The sequence below is a fragment of the Fundulus heteroclitus genome, chromosome 12, assembly GCF_011125445.2.
Source record: "Fundulus heteroclitus isolate FHET01 chromosome 12, MU-UCD_Fhet_4.1, whole genome shotgun sequence".
NCBI lineage: Eukaryota > Metazoa > Chordata > Actinopteri > Cyprinodontiformes > Fundulidae > Fundulus > Fundulus heteroclitus.
In genome coordinates this window covers 5,612,399-5,631,952 of record NC_046372.1, presented here as the reverse complement: position 1 = coordinate 5,631,952, position 19,554 = coordinate 5,612,399, and the positions used below count along the sequence as shown (strand labels likewise).

The window sequence follows — 19,554 nt, the reverse complement described above, 5'->3', positions numbered from 1 at the left end:
TAGTAATATATATTTGATATACAAATAATATTTATCAAATTATGATCAATAATAAACATGAATTTTACAAAATTCATGTTTAAATTTACAATTTAAACATGAATTTATAAATTTTATAGAAATAATAAGGCATGGAGTATAGGATGTAGGAAGCAGGGGTGGGGGTAATGTAAGCTTACACTTTTATCCACAAGTGAGACCTGCAAACAATTATTTTGTTTCAGTCAATTAAAGAAATGAGAGCAAACACACAGAAAGTAAAGACATGAAAGATCTCTAGTAGAACATGAACATCACGAAATAAAACAAATACATCAGAGGTTGTTTTTCTTTTTAACAGCAAATAAAGCTGATTTATTTTAGCATTTTTACTTTTACTAAGAAATACGTTGCTGGTTCTGCAGCAGACCAGTGCACACCTCCTACCCACCCACCCCCATCGCACCCTCCCACCTGTCTCATTGCTGGCCGATGTTACGCATTAACCTATGAGAAACGTCCTCCCCACTCTGAAAACAGGTGAAACATACCATTGAAGTAATCCACATGAAGAGGGTCCACAATGAAGCCTTGCTTTGTCTTCGTTTTGCTGGTTTCTGGTGAGATTTTTGTTTGATTCCTAACTTTTAGATACAGCGAAATAGAAACTTAATTTGCCAGACAACAATTTACTCAAATTGAGCATAATTTACATTTGGTCCCTCTTGGGGGGGGGGGGGGGGGGGTGCTTCAATTTGAGTGAATTCTACTCAGACATGTTTCATGTGTAGTTTTAGAGAGGCACTAAGTGTTTGCAAATAAACAGGTAACCCTTAAGGCCTATAAACGCTCTGTAAAACAGAAACGTGCTCTCACACCCAGAAAAAAAGGACATCGTTCTGCTCTTGTAGCTTGATCTTGACTATGATCCAGGCAGAAACTGTTTCATTGTGTGGTGTCCAGGAAATCCTAAGTAGCAGTGCTTCAGTGGGAGAGGCTTACTAGGAGTTTCTGCTCTTTGGTTCTTGAAGTAGAAACTGTCCATGTCAACAAAATGTTTTGTTCTTGTTCTAGCAAGCATGATTAAGGGGGAACAAATCTCTGTTTTTGAGGAGATTGTATTGGCCTTTATGTGTAAAGCACACACTATATTGCATGTTCTGGGCAGATGCGAAGACATATGCGGTTTGGGTAATTCTTGTTTTGCGCTGATACTTTTCTTTGTGCCAGGTGCTGCATCAACGTTTGTTGAGAAGAGGATTGTGGGAAGTCAGTCCTGCAAAAGCAAAAGGGATTACCATGTCGACATAACGTCTGTTCAGAAGGGGAAGTACTGTGGAGGGGCTCTGCTCAACACCCGCTGGGTCATCACAGCTTCTCACTGCGCAGAGCAGTAAGACACCTCTGGATTGTGATATGATTTTTTTTAAATCATCTGATCTTCCTCAGTTCCAAAAAAAAAAGCAAATCTCTTTTGCTTGCACTCAATTTGAATTTAACCAAGTGCTCAGTACGGCTACTTACACAGAAACATTTTATTCATATCAGTAAAATAGGTATGACTGCATTATTAACATGATTTGAAGTGTTTTTGCCACATCAAGTTCTTCCTGTCCACCCTTTGCAGGGAGGTCAAACTGAAGTTGGGGAAGAAACTTTTAATCTGGACAGCAGAGCAAAAGATTCCAAGAGAACAGCAGTTTACTTATCAGGATGAGGAGGATGAGGGGAAACCCCATGACATTATGCTCATAAAACTGAGTGAGGACGTCTCTCCTAAACTAGCCACCATCAGTTATAATAGAAAAGACTGCGCGAAGCCAGAGGAGCATGCAGATGTGGAGATTGGTGGCATGGGAGCAAAGAAAGCAGGTGTGAAACCAAAAAAAAAAGAAGAAAAAAAAAGAAGGAATGCTGCAGTTTTAGTGAAGTCTGATTTCTGATCTGTGAAATCCTCAGGTGATAAACCTGAGAATAAAGTCAGATGTGCCACCACACAGATCACTCAGTGTGGTGAAAATGATAAACCTGACAGTAAGTACAGCAGTGATGAAGCTGCAGTCATGTGCGCCTTCAAGCCTGGCGTGGAGTCCTGCTTTGTAAGTCAACCCTTTGGTTTTACGCGCTCATTATGGAGCTTCTCTCTCATTCTGGTTGGGCTGTAGAGTGACCCTTGTGGCCTCTGTTGTTTCAGGGTGACGCAGGCACGGCTGTGGTGTACAAAGAAAAGTTACACGGAATCATCGTTAGCCAACCTGTGGACAAGTGTGCACAGACCATTGTAATGCTGAACATCTGTCACTACATCGAGTGGATGGAGAAAACCATGAAAGACAACTGAAAAGTGCAACATAATCGACTATTAAAGCAATCTACTAGAATGCATTGTGTGCGCGTTTTTACAATGAAACTGAAAAAAAGCAATTCGCCTACACATGGCCACTCTGTAAAGCAGTGAGATGAAGGTGTATTTAAAGTATAATTAGAACACTGAGTGAAACATAAATATGGAGATGGAGAACAGTTTATTAAAGTTTCTTGTCTAATATTAATACGCTGATGTGGAACTATGAGCTGGCTGAGCTTCAGGTGGAGGATGTCAGAGCTGACTGTTTTAAAAGCTGAGCTGAAGACTAATAACAGGATCCTGGCGTGTGTCCCTAACGTTATTATCAGCGATAGGCCTTTTTTAGGTGAGGATTGGGGTATCCTTTTGGTTGAGCATAAACTAAATGTGTGATTAGATAAAAAAAAAAAGCAAAGCAAAACATCCATCCCATGTCTACAACCTGCAGCCACTGAGGCAGGGTTTGACGGGTTGCCAGTTCATCACCTGGCAACCTAAAATTCATGCTTTTGGGCTGTGGGTACCTGATAAGAACCCATGCAAAACTCCTCACAGAAAGAAATTAAATTTATTCTAATCCACACAGGGACAAAATTCTATCCATACAGCCTACAAGCTATTCATCAAGCCCCACTAATATTTGGATAAATATTATTTTCTGAGCTGCAGTGAAACCAAAATAATGTCTGCAGTCATGAACCAACTTTTCTGTTATTGTTCAAGATAATTTCAACTTATCATAAAAGAATCAAGAATCTCTACGGTGGTGATTTATTTATTTTTTTGAGACAGACACCGGCTTAGGATGTACACAAATGTTAAATACAGGCAAAAACAACAAGAATAGCATTTTCACACTTTCTCACTATATTTTTTTTATCTTAAGAGTGTAGAATTTGTCTTTTAAGCAATAGTTCATACATTTTTAATAGGGTTGAAGTCATTCCAGCAGCCTGATGTTTACCTGCTTTACCACAACCAGAAGGGTCAAGCTGTTGATTTGAGGTGAAATGTAAAGACTTTGGGGGAAGTCCTGTGTCTTGATTGCCTATATCACTGAATGTGAAACAGCTTACAGCATGATGTACTACCATAAGGATATTTAATTTGAGTTATTTTGTGTCATTATTCACTGTTAGCACATACAGAATTGATACACGCTTAAGGGTTTGTATTTCTAGAATCTATTGCTGTCTGTCCAGTCATGGTGATTGGATGCATTTTGAAAAAAATGTGCTTGGGAGATTCTGACAATAAGTTATAAATAAAGAGGTCGGGAACATCATATCGCATGCAAGTTTCTTTATGCCCACAATTCCTCATTAATAATAACATAGGTTTGAAAAAACATTTTATGTCATAGCTTCATTATTTTCTTGTCTGTAACGAATGAAGAGACAAAATATGATAATAAGGCAGAGAGAGAAGGTCCTGTAGAGAATCCTGCAGATTCCCAGAGCCCTCTGCTGGCGAATGTGCGCCGCAGCAACCTTTGAGATCTCTGGTGGGACCTGTTACAGTATTTCACACCCTGAAACCCAACGAGGGTATGCACATAACTGAGCTCCCAGCGGCTATCGGGTGAGCATTGCACGTGTCAACACATCGTCAAAATCTTCTAATTTTTAGCAACATGGGCATGCTCTAAATTTAATCCAAATGGTGTCTACCCTTCAAATGTCTGCAAAGGAATGCTTAGACTCTCTAAAAGAAAGCAACACATAGAGAAGAAGGTAAGAAAAGGACGAATGACAGGTAACAGAGACAAGAACCATAAAATGTTTAGGTAAAAAAAATGCTAAAGGATGTTTTCTTACATGTCAATAGGCTGTGGTCTACCTGAGCAGGTTTTAGATGTGTAATCAATGTAAAATATCAGTATGTGTGATTTTTAACTTGTTAACCGAACACAAATAATTGCTTCATTATCATAACCCGGGGTGGAGATGGTGCTGGACACCAGCCTGTAACCCTGAGCAGGAATACATGGGTACTGTTTAAACAACGGTTGGATTTAACAATTACATTAAACTTTCATCGCATAAAAATAGATAACATAGATTGAGCAACACAAAAATGAGTCAAGTCATATTTCACAGTTGAAACACTGCTCAAGCTAAATTACTCTTGTCTTTGTAAAACATTTGTAGAAAGTGTTTAATCAGTTAGGGCAGGGGTCAGCAACCTTTACAACCCGCAGAGCCATTTTTGCTCTCGGTCCAGCTAAACAAGTTTTGTTAAGAGCCACAAAAGTTACACATCTCTTTGAAACAAGAGCTTGTTTTTATAGTATACTACAGGAAATTTGTTTACATTTCTTTTAATTAAAGATTGACAGTTTTTATTATTTAAATCAACAGTATGTTTATATTTAGGTTTAATGCATTTTCTGCAATTGGACTTTTGATTTTTATAGCAAATGGCATCAAAATGATGAAAAAGCAAGTTGTCTGCAACCTATTGACAAAATGATACTAGCGTTCTGCTCAACAAATTGGTAGAGCATATTTTGAAGCTTTATATCTAAATCAGGCATACACTGAAATTGACATACATTATTAAGTCTTTTCTACCAATTGGTTTAGACATGTAATACTCAAAAACTCCACTAGAATGCACTGTGTAATTGAAATGTTGACCTGTTGAAAAACCGTCCACACAGGAGGTTAGGAGTGGGATGAAAATGCTAAAAGAAAGAAAGCTCTTTTTGTCAACATGGAACAATATCAGAGGCTTTATTAAACATTCTAAAGTAATTAGGGCTGGGCAAGTTAACGCGTTAATTTCGCGTTAATTCATTAGACTATTAACGGCGATATTTATTTTATCGCGCATTAACGCATGTTGCTCAAATGCTTTCAGTCAGTGTCAGTCAGCAGGCGCGCTGACTGCAGCGCGCTGTCACGGCAGCACTCTCCCGCTCCCCCTCCCCTCTCGTACATGGCTCAGCAGCGCCAGCCAATCAGCACGCAGGCTCAGCCTGGCCCGCCCACTCAGCTTTCACACAAACTTAATACACAAACAGCGGAGAGAGACCGCAGCAGCGGAAAAACATGAACAGAGGAAGTAGCACCGTTTGGCTTTATTTTAATACCGTAAATGAAATCAAGCTGTATGTTTTGTAAAAAGCCGGTTCATTTCAGTGGAAACACAACAAATTTATCTAAGCACGTGAAAAAACATGAAAACGTCGAGCCCCAGAAACGGAGAGAGGAGACGAAACTTCTCTCACTGCCCCGACAGACCCACAGACTGACGTCTCTGACTGAGGCGTTTCAGTCCTCCAGAACATCCAGGTAGATCAGTGGATGGATGGATGGATGGATGGATGGATGTTACTGGAGCCCACACATAACATGTAATTAAGACCTTGAAAGAACCCAGTACATATATTAAAAAGTGTTATTTAAGATAAGATAACATTAGCTAATCCTTTTTTTATCCCACGACGGGGAAATGTATAGGATTAAAGCAACAGGCAGGTGCACACAACACAGACAAAATTACATAAGGATTGAAATATATAAGAGGTGGATTAGCGAAAAAACACTGAACATAACATTATTATTATTATTATTATTATTATTATTTAATTGTAATAATAAAATAAAAACCACAAAACCCAAAAGGTCAACAGTTTCATGATACATCAAGCTTAGGGCTTGGCTAATATACAGCAGGTCAAAAAAGGCCATATTTTGGCTGCAGTGCTTGCTGTTCTCTTATGAAGAAAAGATCAACTAGTGCACTAAATTCAATAGATGGGTTGAAAATATCCAGTATAAAATAAGTGCTACAAATGTTACAACACTTTGGTTCATATGGCAGCAGAACATTAAAATAAAAGTGCTCTTTACACTACTTTTGAATTCATTCTTGGAGTTTGTAAATACAATGCGATTAATCGCGATTAATCGCGATTAATCAGTGCGATTAATCGCGATTAAATATTTTAATCGTTGCCCAGCCCTAAAAGTAATATTATAATGAAAAGCAAATCTTATGAGGGTTAAATAATTTTCTAAAAACACATGTTACCAAACGGTTGATTTATCCATTTATAATAAGGGCAGAGACACAAAACTAATGTAGTTGGAAAATACTTTCTTTTGTAAAGTACAGTGATTGGATCACATATACATGCATTTATTGAATTACAACTTATTGAATTATTCTTATGCTGACATATTATAACCAATTTATTGATGCATGGATTTGCATCTTTTATATTTGTATATATATTTTCCATTTTATTCAAAATTCTAGATGGACAGCAAAACTTTTTATGCTGCAAGGACAAACAATTTCCAGGCTCTGACACCTCTTAGTTGTCTTCTGTACCAACTACTCCACAAGCTTTGACTTAATACAAAACCTCCATGCAAATCTGGGGGTCAAATGCATTGGCACTGTCAGATCAAACCCAATGGGCGAAGCTTCACTGTTGACAGACAAAGAACTGATGAAAAACGATCATGGGGCCTTTGATTTCAGGTCTTCTGAAGGAGTGCTTGCTGTGAAATGGTTTGACAATAAATGTGTCAACATTCTAAGCAATTCATGTGGGATCATGCCTGTTGGAACTGTTAAACAACGGGGTAAATACACCCACACAAAGATTGATGTTCCATGCCCATCACTCCTTCAAGCCTACAATCAACACATGGGAGACATTGATCTCTCGGGCATGCTGGTACACATGTACAAGACCCCAGCAAAATCAAGGTGATGGTATTTTCCACCGTTTGGCTACGTTCTTGACCTGTGTATCTCAAATGACTGGCCCACTCATAAGAGAGACTGTGCCATACTGAATAAGAAACTACTCTTTTTTTGAAAGGTTTTGTCTGGCAGTTGCTCATAGTTTGATGCAAGTCAACAAGCCACCATCTTCTTCTCCACCACAAATGTTCCATCCAAAGAAACGTTACACCAAGACCTACTCAGCCCCAGCCAGATGCGCAATATGATAACGTTGGACAATTGCCACTTCACTGTGACAAACGAGGCCGGTGTAGCCTCTGTCAAACAGGAGGGTCAAGGTGGAAGTGTCAAAAGTGCAACGTTTATTGTGGCTGAATGGCCACCAGCAGAGCTTTATTGCACATCACCAGAAATAATAATAATAATTGATACTAAATAAGGGTGATCCAATACCTCAAAACTGAAGTTATATTGGGTTATGATGCATTACAACTCTTTTTTGTCTGTTCTTCCTACTCTGTTACTAGAATAAAGAAGATTATAAGAGTTTTAATAATTATTTGTTATTAGTAATTTTATGCGAAGTTTTACCATAAATGGAATTCTCAACCGTTTGGTAGAGGCCTGTGATTTAAAAACTATGAAGGTGTTTGAAAAAAAAATTTTGTACATTGATATTGATGTTCTAAACTTTAGAACATCAATATCAATGTACAAAATTTTTCTTTGCATTTTTCATTCCTTTAGAATCTAAAGGAATAAAAAATGCAAAGAAAATTTTTTTTCATTGGAGTTTTCTTGGTGTGGACCTCAAAGGGTTAATTTATCTATAGTCAAATATTCTATACATCATTAGTTTCTTTCTTTCTGGAAATGGTATGCATATATTGCAGAACTAAATGCATCCTAAAGTTAGCCATTTTAAATTACCTTCACATTTAGAAACATTGACCAATCCCCCCCGCATTTTTGGTCTAAGTTTTTAAGAGCCAAAGCTGAAGGTGGAAAGAGCCACATGCTGCTCTGGAGCCACAGGTTGCAGACCCCTGAGTTAGGGGCTTAAAAAGTAATGAAGAAGTAGGATGGGATGTCTTTGGAAGAGCATCAGTTTAGTAGTGTTTTCTAGCTCACCTCTGCCACCATTATGAAAACAAACAGAGGTTTGAAATTATGGTGATAATGATGCACACATGATCGTTGCAGCATTGTTTACGGCCCAATGAGAGACTCCTCCTTTCAAACCTCGGCACAGCTGCACACCCACACATAAAACATGCACATTTACACATTTACCGGTGTGTTTGCAAGCTGAATTTCATATTTAGTTTAAAAACATTCCGGAAGGATGTGAGAAATGTGTCTACGGGTAAAGTCTGTAAAGTATGCAGCTGTTTGTGGACAGTGCCAGCAGGGGGCCCTCCGAGACTGTAGGAATAGTCAGTAAACGGTCACTCGTTTATGGGTTATGTGTAAATATGAATTCTTTAAAGGTAGATTTGGGAGTTGACTGTCAGTGACAGCATATTAATGGTAATTATTTAGATGAAGCGCTATACCTGGTATCTTTTCCTCACATCAAGGGCTGTTCTTTCTTTGGGCTTCCTGATGCTCTGAATATCCGACACCTTGCTTCTTATCCTTCTTACCCTTTGAACTTTCCCCCCAAGTCGAAACTAGGAAAAAAATGGAAGAAGAAGATGAAGAAGATGGTACTTTACATACACAAAAACCGTTACATTGTCATGATAACAAAATATTTGTAATAATTACCATATCAATAATTTTATTAATTATTCTAAAAATTGCAAATAAACAAACACATATTTGCAGAAATGTCTAAGGATCATGACAGATTTCCATTCAATTCATGTTCCTGTTATTCTGGGAGGTTTAGTATGCCTGAATGGCAGCACTTGGATTCATAGGATTCGTATTTTGTGCAGCACTTTGGTCCACCATTGTTGTTTTATATGCACTGGAGACATAAACGTTGACTTGAATCCCGACAGAAAATCTTCCTTGAAGCTGGAAAAGAGGCCAACACTGCAGCTAAACAATGATCTTCAACGCCCAAGTGGAGCTATAGGGGGATGATGTGTATCAAAGCATGTACGATGTCTTGAGAAATGATTCACGCCTATTGAATGTTTTCAGCTCTTGTTGCGTTACAGCCACACATTTGTATTTGTTTTTATAGGGATTATGTGTGATAGAACAACAGAAAGTAATACATTGTTATGAAGCAGAAGGAAAAGCACACTTCCTTTTCAGAAGGTTTGACAAAAACAAATCTGAAAAATGTGAGATGCATTTTATACTCCATCCAGTTAATGTGTTGTATAACTTCTTTCTGCTACAATGCCAAACCTTTGCCTATTCTTGTACACCAATCAACACAAGCTCAGTCATTTTGGATAGAGAGCGTCTCTGAACAGTTAAAGGAATATAGCCACGTTATATATGATTATAAAAAAAAAAAAGCACAAAAAACGTTCGATCATGATAAATTAAGGTTATATACACCAAACCCCCATCCTGATAATGATTTGATGGTCGTTTTTGTAGATAAAAATAGCCCCAGCACTGGCCGCAATGACCAGATATAAACATATGTGGCGCCATCTAGTGGCAGTATCACAGAAATATTATAATGCCGATTTGCTTAATTAATAAAACCGTATTAAATGATGCCAGACCGAGCCTGACCCTCTGAAATGCTTCACAATCAAGAATGATCTTGTACCATTCTTTATTGTTTCGCTGGGAGATGCTAATAGCCGTTAGCTGCTTCCTTATTTTATCCCCCATGCGCTATTTTGCATTTCCTCTGTTATTAAAAATAAACACGAAAAGGCTTTATTACTAACAAATTGAGCAAACAAAGCATAAAACGGCAAAATAATACCTAAAACGCCAACAGGACGCGATAATCTTTTTAAAAAAAATTGTATGCAACCAGAGAGAGCTGCTGACATAAATAAAATTAAAAAAAGTCAAATAACATGGCTATGTACCTTTAAGGGTATCCGAGTAAACAGGATTAAATCAAGTGTGCACCAAAGTTAATATTATGTGTGAGAAATTTGCAATCATGCACAAGGTGTTCTCGATTAAATAAAAGCCCAAAAAAATCCATTTAAGTTTGTGGCAAAATTTGAAAGGTTCAGCGGGTGTGAATACTTTTTTAAGGCACTGTACAGCTTTTGCTCACTGATAATATTTGTTTTTTCTTTGCAGTTCGCCCTCTCGGCAAAGAGATCACCATGAGTCAAGCGTACCAGAATATGTGTGCCGGCATGTACAAGGTAGGCGGGAATCCGTGACGGCTCACACCCTGTTCTGACCCGCTAACGGACAACATTTTGTCCTTTCTGCTTCCCTCCTCTCAGACCATGGTAGCGCTGGATATGGACGGAAAAGTGCGAAAGCCCCAGTTTGAGCTGGACAGCGAACAAGTCCGCTACGAGCATCGCTTCGCTCCCTTCAATAGTGTAGTTACCCCTCCGCCTGTGCACTACATCCAGTTTAAGGTACCGTCCGTGTGCAGCGCCTTCCCATTTTCTTTTTCCTATCATCCTATCTCAACCTTTTCTCTTCCTGAGCCCCCTCCATACTTTGCTGTTCTTCCCGTCTTCTAGGAGATGTCCGATCTGAAGAAGTACAGTCCTCCACCAGGTTCCGCAGACCTCTACCTGGCCGCCAGCAAACACTTCCAGCAGGCCAAGCTCATCCTTGAAAGTGTGCCAAACCCAGACGCTGAGGTCCGAGAGTCGAAACTGACGCTAAAACTATATTATTATGCTATGGTTTTCAAGTTTTACAAGCTCATACAATTAGATAAACATAAAAGAATGGATAAAAATGCAATTCCTACAGCAATGACGTTGGTGAACTAAAAAAACATCAACAAAGTATTTTAAATAACTCCTGGTGGTTTAAGATTTGATTAAGCATCTACCCCTTATGTCCATCTATTGGTCCACTTTTAAGAATGTTGGAACCACAACACTTTATCACTCTTAATTTATTGATTTCTTCTCCATTATTTCTGACTATCAATAACAAATGATTAATTATTGATGGCAGGTGAACCGCATACTGAAGGTGGCCAAGCCCAACATTGTCGTGATGAAGCTCCTAGCTGGAGGCCACAAGAAGGAAACCAAGGTAACGCCCGATTAATGTATCTGTACTATTTCAAAATGTAGACTAATTTATGTTTTTAAAACATAAATTAAACCTGTTGTTTTATACCAGCGCCGCTTCATTGGAGTTTTGACGGACTTTACTTTCCTGTATCTTCAGGTGCTGCCAGAGTTCGACTTCTCCGCTCACAAGTATTTCCCTGTGGTTAAGATCATTTGAATCCCACCGTCCCCGTCCTGAAGTCTGCAAATGCTCTGACCCAGTCCATGTTTGAACAATAATAAAAACGCCCAACTGTAACATCACAGAGAGGAAGTTTCTTGTTTCTAATTTTCACTTTAATGAGGTAAAACCAGACCAGGACTCCTTTCATCTGGGCTTGAATCAGAAACAGAATCCAGATTTACATTGGTGCATGTTTGAGTACGCACGGTTATTTATTTTTTGTTGTTGTCTTATTTTATTTTTTATATCCGGGCAGATGTGCTAAGAGTCGACCGTTGAGAAGCATTTTCTGAACAGGTTTGTAAAGAATACTGTGGTGGTGTTTGCATATCGTTAAATCATAAAATCTGTCTGTTTTAGTCTTGGTGACAAGTTGAGTCAGAAAAAACTAAAGCATACAGTGCAAAAGTATTCACTCCCACTCCCCTTGGCTTTTTACCTATTTTGCTACTTTCCAATCTGCAATTTCAGTGTTTTTAAATCTTGTTTTATGTAATGGCTATGCGGAAAAATAGCCTAAGTTGGTGAAGTGAAATGAAAAAAATATAACAAAACAATTATTTTAAAAATGGATTGTGCATATGCATCCACCCCCATTGCATGAAGCTCTAAAATGTTCTGGTGCAACCATTTACCTTCAAAACCTGCATAATTAATGAAATGAAGTCCGCCTGTGTGCAATCCAAGTGTCACATGATCTGTCAGGATAAACACCTTTTCTGAAAGGCCCCAGAGGATGCAGCACCATTGAGCGAGAAGCATCACCCCACGAAGACCAAGGAACTCGCCAAACCAGTCAGGAACAAAGTTGTTTTGATGATTATGATCATGTTAAAAGCTACCGCACCCTGTATTAAAAATCCTGGTTTTGGTGGACTGATGTGTTTGAGAAACTGGATTTATTGACTTTCGTTAGCTGTAAGTTCTAATCATTAAATTTTACCAAATTGTATCTCTCTGAAGTGTTCGGCCCATTACAGATTTCTTTTGTTTTTAGGCTTTTTTTTTTTTTTTTGTCAAACTTAGACTGTGTTTTAGATGATCAAAAAAACATTGATATTGAACAAAGATAGCATGGGTAAATATCTAAATAACTTTTCAAATGTAACTATTTATTAAGTGAAAAAAAAGCAATCCAAACTGGCTTGGCCCTTTGGCGTGAAAGTAATTGCTCCTAAAGCTAGCTATGCTAAATTATGCTAGCTAAAACAGCAGCAGTAACAACTGACATCAAGCTTGTGATAACTGCTGTGATCCTTTTAACGCCACCACCAAGGAATGCTGACCCACTCTACTTTGCAGAAATATTTGTTAATTCATCCACGGATGGATGGTTTGAGTATAAACAAAGCGTTTTAAAGTTATACCACAGCTGAATTTAAGTCAAGACTTTTGCTGTGCCTGCTGTGGATCCTTGCCCTGCTTTATGAAGAAAGTGGGTTTGGGCTTAAGGTCCTGTACTGATTGCTGGACACACGGCTGCAGGATGTTCTGGTAAAGACCAAAATTCATGATCTGGAAAAACCCTACACCACCACCAAGTTTGAACTATAGGACACATGATCAAGGTCGGCTTTTTCTGGCAACTTTCACAACTGTTACATGTTTTCTTCATATGTGGACAATGGCAATTGTTATGGAAAAATGTCATTAGTTGTTATATTAATCAGGCATTTTTATGGAAAATAAAGAGAGGTACTTCTGGTCTCTAAACTGTGTCTCCCCTCTGAGGCAAAAAACATGCACAGCTTCACAGGGTGTTTGGTTTAAGGCAGGGGTGTCAAACTCATTTTGGTTTAGGGGCCGCATACAGCTTAATCTGATCTCAAGAGGGCCACACGAGTAAACTCACTGCAAGATTAAATAGAACTAATAAAAGTGGACTTGTTGTTGATTTTTTATATTAAATGAATTTCACTTTTACACAATATATTATGAAAAACCTCAGCGTTTTTAAGAAAAGTATGTGCAATTTCAACAATACTTTTACTCAGTTAAACATTTACTTAAGTGCATTATGCATAAGAACTGATCACAGTGATTGTACAATGTTGAAAAACAGTTATTCACATTTTTTGGAACTTGAAAACACTGTCCTGCATGACAAAATACATCAAACAGCTAAAAATTAAGAAATGATTTAAAATCAATTTTCCACATCTGAAGCTCAGTGCTACCATCTGCTGATTAAAACACAGCGCCCCTCGTGGACAATATAGGAACTGCAAGTTTTCAATTAAACGAAGTACATGTTATTTTCAATAATTGTTTTATCATTCTCTTCCTTTTATCACCTTTCTTTCGCCTTTTCTTTTTTTCTTCTTGTTCTTCCTTTCCTCTCCTACTTTCCCATTGTCGTGTCTATATCATTTGAGATATTCCCCGCATGAATCATAATAAAACTATTCACATTCATAAATCAAGCAGAGAACTATGGCAAAAGCAGTACTGCTCCACTTGTGAAAGTCAAATCTGATGAGCTCTTTATGTCACATTAAGACAACAATTCTTATTGCCACATTGCCAGACAGAACACTGAAAAAATAAAATAAAAGATAGATAGATAGATAGATATTATTATTTATTATTATTATTTTTTGAATAATGATAATGCATTTAGCTACCGGGCCAGGGTAAATTGTTCGGCGGGCCGGAACTGGCCCGTGGGCCGTATGTTTGACACCCCTGGTTTAAGGTCTGAGAGCTATTTTAATGGTTCTTGAGGTCATTTGGGTTGACCCCTGAAAGGACAAGTTGGGTACTAAATCAGCCTTACTGCATAAAGACCTTGAGAGAACAGTCTCTTTGTTTTAGGAGTAGATAGAGCCCAAAACCCACAAACTAATCGGGAGGGGCTATTCAGTCTCATAAAAGGATGTCTTTGCGAACCCTTGATTACACAAAGAAGCTGCAATGGCCGGGAGAAGGACGTGGGTAATATACCGCAAAACTAACCTTGTATGTTTTTTTTTTGTCTCTTGGAATTCCAAATTAATTAAATATGCATATTTTCAATGTTTGCATCTGATAAATTGTTTCTCCTTTACTACCAAATTTTAAACCGGGGTAAGACGGGTCTTTAGGAATGAGTAGGAGCAGGCCCATATTAATTTCAACACACTCACACTCGTTCCCCGGCTTCCCAAAGTCTCAGATGTGTTTTTTTTTTACCCTTTTTCAGACTAATAGATGTCAATCAATCACAGTTTATTTTTATTTATTTTTATATATATAAAGAGAAAAAAAATCATTGTCATTGCAATTGTACATTCCAACAAAATTTGTCTTCAACATTTAACCCATCCCTTAGGGAGCAGTGGGCAGCTATCACAGGGGAGCAATCTGGGGCTGAGGGCCTTTCTCAGGGGCCCACAGTGGGAGTCTGCAGGGATCGAACAGGATACCTTCTCAGAGCGCAAGCCAGCTGCTTTAGCCACTAGGCCACGTCTCCCCCGTGATGTGTTGCTCTTTTCAGCCATCAGAGACGTTTGATTTAAATTCCTTATTGTATTTCTGGGTCGGGTAATAATCTTGTGAGTTCGGCTTGTGACGTTGAACTAAGCTTTCTAAAAAAATTCATTTTATCAGTTAATTTACATCCCACCTGCTTTCTTTGCTCCCATGCCACCAATCTCCACATTTGCATCCTCCTTCGGCTTTGCGCAGTCTTTTTGTGAAGTTGAACCAAGCTTTCTAAAAAAAAATTATTTTATCATATAATTTACAATTTAATGATGGGTCAATCACTTTTTTCCAGAGTACCAGGTTTTGTTGACAGCTTTTTTTCCACTTAATGAAGGAAATCAGCATTCTAAAAACTCAGATTATTTCTCTGATGATCTTAAACATTTAAGTGTGACTTCAAATCAACAATGCGAGACATCTGTGAGGGTGCAAACACTTTTTCAAAGTAGTGTATTATGAAAGTGGGCGCCCATATTGGGGGCAGTTTTGGGCCTCCTCCAACTCTTGACTGGCTCTGTAGAGGGCACTTTAATTTTACAAATTAATTGAAAATTTTAAATATAGCGTTTAATTTGACATTTAGCACAAAAATTGCAGAGAAGGATAAAAAAAGTACACATTTTGGATAAATAGCAAGACTCAGTTATGGAAATAGCACAGCAGTCATTCAAATTTATCTGACAAAAGTGAACGCATGGACCTGAAACAGCTGCATTGTTTTATCTATGAAAAAGAGGCGTTGTTAAGGAGAAATGCAAGTTCAAAGCATTCAAATGGATTCAACAGAAGTATTAACCTTGGCATGTCTAGATGCTACCTTGACTGAGTAAACATACAAAAGTACAATCATATTCAATTAATTAAAATATTATTGAAAAGTTCATTTATTTCAGTAATTAGATGTTATAGAATTACACAGACTGATGATGTTTTAAAGCCTTTATTTCTGGTAATTATAATTTTTTTTAATGAAATGGGAGCTTAGTGAAAAGCATCTTCAATACCAGTTTAAAGTTTATTGTTTCTTTTTTTTTCTTTTTTTTTACTTTTAATCTGACAAAGAAGCCTTTTAGAAATTGAACATGACTGTATATTTATGAAATTCCTGAATAGAGTTGGCTATCTGGATCACACTGACCCACTGCTCAGTATATCTAAACTGGAATTTTAGATCAATTTCGAATCATGCCTTAAGCAAGAAATAATCAATTAGATGAAAGTATTGAAAAAATGTTCCATCTCCAGCAAGACGTTTATCCATAAAGGAGAAGGGTTGAATACGAAGCACAGAGGGGTTCGTACCACCAGGAAACAACTCCATGGATCAATCTGTGGTGTGAGATTATGGAACGCTCTGAATGTGGAATCAAAGCAATGTCTAAATATTAAGTTTCAATCTATATAGTATAGTATAGAAGCTGTTTTTGCTTCATGTGGGTATGTGTGCATATTGTGCCACTATGCATGTGTATGTCTGTATATGTTTGCTGAAGCATCTCCATGTCTCTACACGTTTACTGGGTAATTTTGAACATCTAATAATACATATTTAACATACAAATAATACTTCTCAAGTCATGATTACAATTTAAACACCAGTTTATACATTTTATAGAAATAATAAGGCTTGGAGTATATCATGTAGGAAGAAGAGATGGGGATAATGTAAGCTTACACTTTGACCTACAAGTGAGACCTGCAAACAAGTTTTTCTTTCAGTCAGTTAAAGAAACGAGAGCAAACACACAGAAAGTAAAGACATGAAAGGTCTCTAGTAGAACATGAACATCACGGAATAAAACAAATGCATCAGAGGTTGTTTTTCTTTTTAACAGCAAATAAAGCTGATTTATTTTAGCATTTTTACTTTTACTAAGAAATACGTTGCTGCTTCTGCAGCAGACCAGTGCACACCTCCCATCGCATCCTCCCACCTGTCTCATTGCTGGCCGATGTTACGCATTAGCCTATGAGAAGCGTCCTCCCCACTCTGCTGGGCTCAATATATGTGGAAAACATAGGTGAAACGTATTATTACAGTGATCCACACGAAGAGGGACCACAATGAAGCCTTGCCTTGTCCTTGTTTGGCTGGTTGCTGGTGAGATTTTTGTTTGATTCATAACTTTTATATACACCGAAATAGAAAATTTATGCACAGTAAATTTTGGCAGCGTACAATTTACTCAAATTTAGCATACCGGTAATTTACATTTGGTCCCTCCGGGGGGGGATGCTTCAATTTGAGTGAATTCTACTCAGACGTGTTTCCTGTGTAGTTTTAGAGAGGCACTGAGTGTTTGCAACTAAACTGTTAACCCTTATGGCCTATAAACGCTCTGCAAAACAGAAACGTGCTCTCACACCCAGAACAAAAGGACATCGTTCTGCTCTTGCAGCTTGATCTTGACTATGATCCAGGCAGAAACTGTTTCATTGTGTGGTGTCCAGGAAATCCTAAGTAGCAGTGCTTCAGTGGGAGAGGCTTACTAGGAGTTTCTGCTCTTTGGTTCTTGAAGTAGAAACTGTCCATGCCAACAAGATGTTTTGTTCTTGTTCTAGCAAGCATGATTAAGGGGGAACAAATCTCTGTTTTTGAGGAGATTGTATTGGCCTTTATGTGTAAAGCACACACGATATTGCATGTTCTGGGCAGATGCGAAGAAATATGCGGTTTGGGTAATTCTTGTTTTGCGCTGATACTTTTCTTTGTGCCAGGTGCTGCATCAACGTTTGTTGAGAAGAGGATTGTGGGAAGTCAGTCCTGCAAAAGGGATTACCATGTCGACATAACGTCTGTTCAGAAGGGGAAGCACTGTGGAGGGGCTCTGCTCAACACCCGCTGGGTCATCACAGCTTCTCACTGCGCAGAGCAGTAAGACACCTCTGGATTGTGATACGATTTTTTTTTTTAAATCATCTGATCTTCCTCAGTTCCAAAAAAAAAAAAAGCAAATCTCTTTTGCTTGCACTCAATTTGAATTTAACCAAGTGCTCAGTACGGCTACTTACACAGAAACATTTTATTCATCTCAGTAAAATAGGTATGACTGCATTATTAACATGATTTGAAGTGTTTTTGCCACATCAAGTTCTTCCTGTCCACCCCTTGCAGGGAGGTCAAACTGAAGTTTCGGCAGAAACTTTTCATCTGGACAGCAGAGCAAAAGATTCCAAGAGAACAGCAGTTTACTTATCAGGATGAGGAGGATGAGGGGAAACCCCATGACATTATGCTCATAAAACTGAGTAAGGACGTCTCTGCTAAACTATCCACCATCAGTTATAATAGAAAAGACTGCGCGGAGCCAGAGGAGTATGCAGATGTGGAGATTGGTGGCATGGGAGCAAAGAAAGCAGGTGTGTAACCCCCCCCCCAAAAAAAAAAAAAAAAAGAAGGAATGCTGCAGTTTTAGTGAAGTCTGTTTTCTGATCTGTGAAATCCTCAGGTGGTAAACTTGAGAATGAAGTGAGATGTGCCACCACACAGATGACACAGTGTGGTGAAAATGATAAACCTGACAGTAAGTACAGCAGCAATAAAGCTGCAGTGATGTGCGCCTTCAAGCCTGCCGTGGAGTCCTGCTTTGTAAGTCAACCCTTTGGTTTTATGTTCTTATTATGGAGCTTCTCTCTCATTCTGGTTGGGCTGTAGCGCGACCCTTGTGGCCTCTGTTGTTTCAGGGTGACGCAGGCACGGCTGTGGTGTATAAAGAAAAGTTACACGGAGTCATCGTTAGCCAACCTGTGGACAAGTGTGCACAGACCATTGTAATGCTGAACATCTGTCACTACATCGAGTGGATAGAGAAAACCATGAAAGACAACTGAAAAGTGCAACATAATCGACTATTAAAGCAATCTACTAGAATGCATTGTGTGCGTATTTTTACAATGAAACTGAAAAAAAAGCAATTCACCTACACATGGCCACTCTGTAAAGCAGTGAGATGAAGGTGTATTTAGAGCAGAGGTGTCAAACATATGGCCCGCGGGCCGGATCCGGCCCGCCGAACAATTTAGTCCAGCCCTGTGGCTATATGCATTATCATTATTTAAAAAAAAAATAAAAATTGCCTGTCTGGCAATGTGGCACTAAGAATTGTTGTCTTAATGCCACAAAGAGCTCATCAGATTTGACTTTCACAAGTGGAGCAGTACTGCTTTTGCCATAGTTCTCCGCTTGATTTATGAATGTGAATAGTTTTATTATGATTCATGCGGGGAATATCTCAAATGATATGGACACTACAATGGGAAAGTAGGAGAGGATAGGAAGAACAAGAAGAAAAAAACAAAAGGTGAAAGAAAGAGGAGATAAAAGGAAGAGAATGATAAAACAGTTCTTGAAAAAAAATGTACATTTAATTGTATATTTAATTGAAAATCTGCAGTTTCTATATTGTCCACGAGGGGCGCTGTGTTTTAATTAGCAGATTAAGCTTCAGGTGTGGACAATTTTTAATCATTTCTTAATTTTTAGCTGTTTGATGTATATTGTCATGCAGGACAGTGTTTTTAAGTTCCAAAAATGTGAATAAATGTTTTTCAACATTGTATAATCACTGTGATCAGTTCTTATGCATAATGCACAAGTAAATGTTTAACTGAGTAAAAGTATTGTTAAAATTGCACATACTTTTCTTAAAAATGCTGAGGTTATTCATAATATATTGTGTAAAAGAGAA

At 38.2% G+C, this 19,554-nt stretch overlaps 3 protein-coding genes across 3 annotated transcripts; all 3 read left to right on the top strand.

Moving 5' to 3' along the window:
• Nucleotides 1–869: 869 nt before the first annotated feature.
• On the top strand, nt 870–2,354 carry LOC118564776 (trypsin-like). The gene is made up of 4 exons (XM_036143808.1): nt 870–1,372; nt 1,607–1,851; nt 1,939–2,078; nt 2,174–2,354. The coding sequence occupies exons 1-4, from the start codon at nt 1,023–1,025 to the stop codon at nt 2,318–2,320; spliced, it is 882 nt and encodes a 293-aa protein (XP_035999701.1). The 5' UTR covers nt 870–1,022; the 3' UTR covers nt 2,321–2,354.
• Nucleotides 2,355–10,228: 7,874 nt separating this feature from the next.
• Nucleotides 10,229–11,482, top strand: LOC118564775 (N-alpha-acetyltransferase 35, NatC auxiliary subunit-like). Its single transcript, XM_036143807.1, has 5 exons — nt 10,229–10,335; nt 10,420–10,560; nt 10,669–10,791; nt 11,117–11,197; nt 11,336–11,482. Exons 1-5 carry the CDS (start codon nt 10,294–10,296, stop codon nt 11,393–11,395), a joined length of 447 nt encoding a protein of 148 aa, XP_035999700.1. The 5' UTR covers nt 10,229–10,293; the 3' UTR covers nt 11,396–11,482.
• Nucleotides 11,483–16,910: 5,428 nt separating this feature from the next.
• On the top strand, nt 16,911–18,806 carry LOC105939935 (trypsin-1-like). The gene is made up of 5 exons (XM_036143806.1): nt 16,911–16,967; nt 17,585–17,741; nt 17,982–18,226; nt 18,316–18,455; nt 18,551–18,806. The coding sequence occupies exons 1-5, from the start codon at nt 16,931–16,933 to the stop codon at nt 18,695–18,697; spliced, it is 726 nt and encodes a 241-aa protein (XP_035999699.1). The 5' UTR covers nt 16,911–16,930; the 3' UTR covers nt 18,698–18,806.
• The last annotated feature ends 748 nt before the right edge of the window (nt 18,807–19,554 follow it).